General features: G+C 39.9%; 1 protein-coding gene across 1 annotated transcript; it reads right to left on the bottom strand.

Moving 5' to 3' along the window:
* Nucleotides 1-1,457: 1,457 nt before the first annotated feature.
* LOC110455989 (G surface protein, allelic form 156-like) lies at nucleotides 1,458-3,413 on the bottom strand. The gene has a single exon (XM_021506487.1). The coding sequence runs from the start codon at nucleotides 3,411-3,413 to the stop codon at nucleotides 1,458-1,460; it is 1,956 nt and encodes a 651-aa protein (XP_021362162.1).
* Nucleotides 3,414-7,332: the final 3,919 nt, after the last annotated feature.

Below are 7,332 nucleotides of genomic sequence, written 5' to 3'. Positions count from 1 at the left end.
AGATATGTCTTATCTAATGTACCGTCTGTATAACGATTTAAACGCACACTGATTTACTTTGAAGACTATGCAGGTGAATAGTTATGTGCACTGCCTGTCTGGCCTTACTTTGAACCAGCGGGTGTGATCAGTTAGCAGACAGCACGCGTTGCGAGGCCACCAACATAAGCCCTCGACTTTAGTACGATGACTTCACCTTATGTGGGATATGTCTACAGGTATACCGAATTTAGACAAAAACACCAACACAATTGCGCAACTAGAATAATGTTGGGTTCACGCAATGCTCGTTTGAAGTTGGTTCAAACAATCCGTGTAGTGATTCGGAAAACCGTGCACTCGGAGAAAAAATCTTGATATTTTCAATTTTGCTGCCAAGTATTTTGAATGTTATCAAACCTTGGCTGTCTATTGGCAAATCTGACTCGTAGTATTAATTAAACACGTGCTATGGACCAGGCTGGGCTTAAATTAACGTCAATAAGGAAAATAAATGTATGTCTTAATTTTGCCTAGTCATAAAAATATACATCAGAAACAACAGAGCTGTCTCAAACTAGCAAGTTATCACGTAAATTTTCTATGTCAGGGTTTAATTCAAAGTGTGCTTTCATTTCAAAGACCAGTGTTATTTCCGTAATGATGATTTCAGGGTTATTGTGAAAGTGTTCTGTTTCGATCTAGCCATGGATGTACTATTTGCTGGCACATGCGTGAAAAAAACCCGGTATGAGCAACATCCGGTTAGGACCACTTCCTGTTCGTATCGATGCAGTCATTTTAGTTTCTTTTGGTCACCCAGTTCTGTCTGATTATGTTGTTAAGGTAATTGATTTTAAAATGTTTGGTAAGATATTAAAAGTACAGTCCTGTCTGTATTCCATTACAGCTTCTTGAAGTCCAATAATAATTTTTTTCCAGTATATTTTTAAAGGAAATTATTGATCAATTTTATTGATAAACGAATTAAACATATTGCGTAAAACATCAGGAATGTCACATTTTAAAATTTTATTCGTCAAAACTGCTTTTCTAAAATCATAAGAATTAGACACAGGCATCCATTTAAGCGTTTTTTAAGTGTACACGTAGGGATTATGGTATTTTTAACATTTCAGCAGCTCTTTTATGATAAATCAATACTAACTTTATTACCTGGATTATACTCAACACCGCAAACAGTAGAAAAAATGGGGAATAAGTACTGTTGTATACCTTGAGGTCATAAGACATGAATGGTCCAAGTCTACGAAAAGTCTAAGAAGAACACGATTTATTTCTCGTCGATATATTGTCTATAAAAAAGCTTTTGTTTGGCGAAACTCAAAGTTTCAATAGCGCAATCAGTAATCTTGATTAAAAGATCTATACATTAATCGAGTTTTTGAACAGATCCTACCACCTTACATTTGAGTCTGTTGTCAGATTCAGGCTACATTTGTTGGTCTTTTGTCAATTTAACAGTGCACTCTACATCTTGTTTCTTCTTCTAACACTTCATCAGTCACACAGCTCACATCCAGGGAAGTACATTTAGCATCAGTCTCACAGTTCACATCCAGGGATGTAGCATCAGTCTCACAGCTCACATCCAGGGATGCAGCATCAGTCTCAAAGCTCACATCCAGGGATGAAGCATCAGTCTCACAGCTTACATCCAGGGAAGTACATTTAGCGTCAGTCTCACAGTTCATATCCAGGGATGTAGCACCAGTCTCACAGCTCACGTTCAGGGATGTAGCATCAGTCTTACAGCTCACATCCAGGGAAGTACATGTAGCATCAGTCTCACAGCTCACTTTCAGGGATGTAGCATCAGTCTCACAGCTCACATCCAGGGATGCAGCATCAGTCTCACAGCTCACATCCAGGGATGCAACATCAGTCTCACAGCTCACATCCAGGGAAGTCGCATCAGTCTCACAGCTCACATCCAGGGAAGGAGCATCAGTCTCACAGCTCACATCCAGGGAAGAAGCATCAGTCTCACAGCTTACATCCAGGGAAGTACGTGTAACATCAGTCTCACAGCTCATATCCAGGGATGTAGCATCAGTCTCACAGCTCACATCCAGGGAGGTAGCATCAGTCTCACAGCTCACATCCAGGGATGCAGCATCAGTCTCACAGCTCACATCCAGGGATGCAACATCAGTCTCACAGCTCACATCCAGGGAAGTCGCATCAGTCTCACAGCTCACATCCAGGGAAGGAGCATCAGTCTCACAGCTCACATCCAGGGAAGCAGCATCAGTCTCACAGCTCACATCCAGGGAAGAACATGTAGCATCAGTCTCACAGCTCACATCCAGGGAAGCAGCATCAGTCTCACAGCTCACATCCAGGGATGCAACATCAGTCTCACAGCTCACATCCAGGGAAGTAGCATCGGTCTCACAGCTCACATCCAGGGATTTAGCATCAGTCTCACAGCTCACATCCAGGCAAGTAGCATCAGACTCACAGCTCACATCCAGGGAAGAACATGTAGCATCAGTCTCACAGCTCACGTCCAGGGAAGTAGCATCAGTCTCACAGCTCACGTCCAGGGAAGTAGCATCAGTCTCACAGCTCACATCCAGGGATGCAACATCAGTCTCACAGCTCACATCCAGGGAAGTAGAATCAGTCTCACAGCTCACATCCAGGGAAGTAGAATCAGTCTCACAGCTCACATCCAGGGAAGTAGCAGCAGTCTCACAGCTCACATCCAGGGAAGTAGCAGCAGTCTCACAGCTCACATCCAGGGAAGTAGCATCAGTCTCACAGCTTACATCCAGGGAAGTACATGTAACATCAGTCTCACAGCTCATATCCAGGGATGTAGCATCAGTCTCACAGCTCACATCCAGGGAAGTAGCATCAGTCTCACAGCTCACATCCAGGTAAGTAGCATCAGTCTCACAGCTCACATCGAGGGAAGTAGCATCAGTCTCACAGCTTACACCCAGGGAAGTAGCATCAGTCTCACAGCTCACATCCAGGGAAGTAGCATCATTCTCACAGCTCACATCCAGGGAAGTACATTTAGCATCAGTCTCACAGCTCATATCCAGGGATGTAGCATCAGTCTCACAGCTCACATCCAGGGATGTAGCATCAGTCTCACAACTCACATCAAGTGAAGTACATGTAGCATCAGTCTCACAGCTCACATCCAGGGATGTAGCATCTGTCTCACAGCTCACATCCATGGATGTAGCATCAGTCTCACAGCTCACATCCAGGGAAGTAGCTTCAGTCTCACAGCTCATATCCAGGGAAGTAGCATCAGTCTCACAGCTCACATCCAGGGAAGTAGCATCAGTCTCACAGCTCACATCCAGGGAAGTAGCATCAGTCTCACAGCTCACATCCAGGGATGAAGCATCAGTCTCACAGCTCACATCCTGTGAAGTAGCATCAGCATACATGATGGCTGATGAGTACTTGAGACATTTTGGATAATCATTTATATTCAAGATCGTCCTAAGAGGTTTGCTTTTGCTTTGGTTTAATTTGGTTTAAAGTCCCATCAACAGCCAATGTCATTTAAGGACGTGCCCCCATGCTGGTTATGTATGCTCGCATGCGTGTATGTGAGCTGGAGGTAGGGTATGTTGGTACATGTGCCTCCTTACGATCGATAGAGCAGAATTAGTGCTACATGTATTTCACTGAAACTGAAAAATAAGAGGACACCAAAATTAGTTGGCTAAAAATCTGCCAAGACATTTCCGAAACGTGAAGCCTGCGACCTCTCAGAGAGGTAAAAGAAAAAAAAAACGATTGCAAAACTGCAGGATAGGGACACACCATATACATTAAGCTTGTGCAATGGTACAGTGTACTGTACCGTTATATGATAAATAAAAAGGACACCCGTAAGTTATTCCTGGTCCATATTTAAAGGCTTTTGTCAGCAACTCTCAGAAAATGCTGTTTAATTAGAATGATGTGGTTTAAACCAAACCGGCAGACACAGATTGGTACAATTGTCGACTGAAGTAGGTTTAATCCACTGCACATTGAATTGTTATACACGTTACCGAACAAACAAGTAGCATCAGGCCTTTTGTTTCGTAAATCCCTAGACAAAAATGAATTGTCGTATGAAAATGAAATAAGATATTGCTTGGAGTGCCCAAACGGGAATTAAGTGGGCTAGCGCACATTTTGTATAAACGTACCCGCTCAGCATTAAGTGTTCAAGCGTTATTGTGACCTAGATCGGAACATCCATTAGTCCATTCGTGGAAGCGCTTATAATTATCCTCCACTTGTTTTTGCGGCCGTGCGTTGTTATAGTTCGTTACCCGTTTTCGCTCCTATGTACTTGTCCCTCAAGGGAGTGAAAATATTCAAAACAGGCAAAAATAATATAATTTTCTTCATCAAAATGGAAATGCCTACAATGATTTCACTTGGTAATGAGCAGAGTTAGCGAAGTCGATATCAACGCGGACATGTTGGGAGAAATTGGTAGACGCCCCAGAGGGTGAAGAAACTGACAAATTACGTAGAGTATTTGTGGAATAAGTATGTATTTATGTCCACACATACTTCCCTATGTTGCTAATTATCAGTCCAAGGACGTGTTTCCCACCCTGTCATTATCTATTGATATAAACCCAAGCTGAATTATTTATAACGCATTTAGACATATAGAAAATGAACTGCCAATAATATGACTCAGGCATGGCCTGGAGAGAGCGCAGCTCGTACATTTTTTTCGATAGTACACTATAATTTTTGAATCATAACATTACCCATTTTAATACAAACAAAATGTACCTGTAATTGTTTTATTTTATAATATACTTGAATCTGTTGCTGGGCAAAATCATTCATTTTGAAAACAGGCATTGCCTGAAACGAGAGAAGCGTCTAAATGCTGTTTTTTTCAATTTTATTTTCTAAATAACATTGTTTAAAATAGTGTCTATTTATTCCTTTTATAGCGATAAATGTAAAATTAATAATAAGTAAAGAAAAGCATTCGACTGAATTATGCAGTTCAAGAGAAAACACAATTGCCTTTAGTACTGTTGCATTTAATTGCCCGTCTATGGCCTCAGCGTAATGTTGCGGTAAGAGTGAGGCCCAGTAGAGGGACTTCATTTTTGAAGATGTATTGTTTATCAAATGTAACTGTTATTATCTGTTATTATAAAAGTTAAGTATATTGGTGATTAAATTCCAATTTTATTTTCCGACATGATATACTTTGCCTGATCCCTCTAAATCGTGTAAAAAGAGAATCACAATAGCCCAAACATATCCGGATTTCCGTCTGGTTTGGTAGTTACTATATACTTCCGGTTTGGGTGGAGAGAAGAAAAGACTGAAAATTTGAAAGAAGCTTCAGTTTCTATAATTTTTAATGTTATGAATTTACATGACCACAGAAAAAAATATCAAGTAAAGAGATATTTTTGAGAATGTGTAGCAAAGCTAAACAGCATCGATAAAATAGGACCGCGGTAACTCTATTTTGGAAGCATAGTATTTCGACGTTACCATGACTTCAATTGTTCGTACACATGTTACCGGAAAAGAACTTAATAGCCATTCACTGAAGATCAGTTAAGATTTAAAGTGATTTTTTGGGAGGAGTTGGCCACGTAACAATACGTAATGTTTATTTGTAGAATAAAACGTAATTAAACATTTTTCATATATCATGTCTTTTGAAAACCAATTAAAACAACGTGTGGTTGATTTAGAAATGAATAAAATGAAAGATATATGTAAACCTAGTCACGTTGGAACTTCACCTGATGTGGCCTATTTGCCCATGAAATTGAGTAGGTTTTCGTTGACAACGTTAGCATAACAACAATGGAAACCGACATAAATCCCTTATTTCCGCTGACATTGCTGAGCTGCGCGAGAAGGATAGTCCAGTCAACGTAGATAGTATATGCCAGAAGGTCTTGCTTATTCCGCATATTCCTTGTAATTGTTTTAAATATTTTTTGTCGCTTAGGAATAAAGAATTTTAAGCGTATTACATGTACATATAACAGGCAAAAGTAATCTACACAGTCTAGTTAGGGGATTCAAAATGAAAATTCTACGTAGATCCCTACAACCGAGGTATATAGTGCACTGGCCTAGAAACACAGAGGTGGAATCCTGGGGTGCTCATGTTGGTAGGATCGATAAAAAGGTATTCTACGTAGATCCCTACAACCGAGGTACATAGTCCACTGGCCTAGAAACACAGAGGTGGAATGCTGGGGTGCTCATGTTGGTAGGATCGATAAAAAGGTATTCTACATAGATCCCTACAACCGAGGTACATAGTCCACTGGCCTAGAAACATGTTGGTAGGATTGATAAAAATGTTCTCTCTTTTTCTTACAAAATGTAGGATTAAGTATTTTTACCTGTTGAAATTGTTGTGTCTGTAGAAATATGAATCAAAATTAAAGTATTGAAGAACTTTCAATAGTATACACAAATACAATACACAATAGTCATCGGTTATATTAGAGGCATAGTGGCATAGTTTTATCTTAATTTCGGTATAGTTATCTGAGTTTGTACCTTACAAGTGGACTACACCATCCCATTTTGATAACAGTTGCACGATCAAGAAATGCAATCTTCTACTAATGGCCCCATTGTGATAAGTATAACACGAACATAGAATAGGCAATCAACATGCTTTACAATATTTATCCTTCGCCGTATTGATGTAAAAATGCCACTATTTGGACAAGGGTTAATTTATTTTCTTATTTAATGCATCAAGGGAAGGGTGAATGTAGTTTAACAAACACGATTTCCATGAATAAATCAAGTATTCGCTAGGAAAACGCGAACGGTAGACCCAAGGTACCACTGTCAGGGGGAGGTTTATTTTGTTTCACGTCCTATTAAAAGCTAAGGTCATTTAAAGACTACATGACATATCTAAAAACGGTCAACTCATCAGTCCAATGGTGACATGAGCGGGCTTGTCTTTACTCGTTGTAAGTATATAGTTCTACTTTATAATCGCCTAGAAGGTGCGGTATCGAAGTATATAGTACTACTCTATAATCGCCTAGAAGGTGCGGTATCTAAGTATATAGTACTGTGCGGTATCTAAGTATATAGCACTCCTCTATAATCGTCTAGAAGGTGCGGTATTTAAGTATATAGTACTACTCCATGATCGCCTAGAAGGTGCGGTATCTAAGGATATAGTACTACTCTATAATTGCCTAGAAGGTGCGGTATCGATGTATATAGTACTACTCTATAATTGCCTAGAAGGTGCGGTATCGATGTATATAGTACTACTCTATAATTGCCTAGAAGGTGCGGTATCGATGTATATAGTACTACTCTATGATCGCCTAG

Source organism: Mizuhopecten yessoensis, unplaced genomic scaffold, assembly GCF_002113885.1.
Source record: "Mizuhopecten yessoensis strain PY_sf001 unplaced genomic scaffold, ASM211388v2 scaffold8449, whole genome shotgun sequence".
In the NCBI taxonomy this organism is placed as follows: domain Eukaryota; kingdom Metazoa; phylum Mollusca; class Bivalvia; order Pectinida; family Pectinidae; genus Mizuhopecten; species Mizuhopecten yessoensis.
Note: the sequence above shows the minus strand (reverse complement) of the source record. Positions and strands in the feature narration are given on the sequence as shown.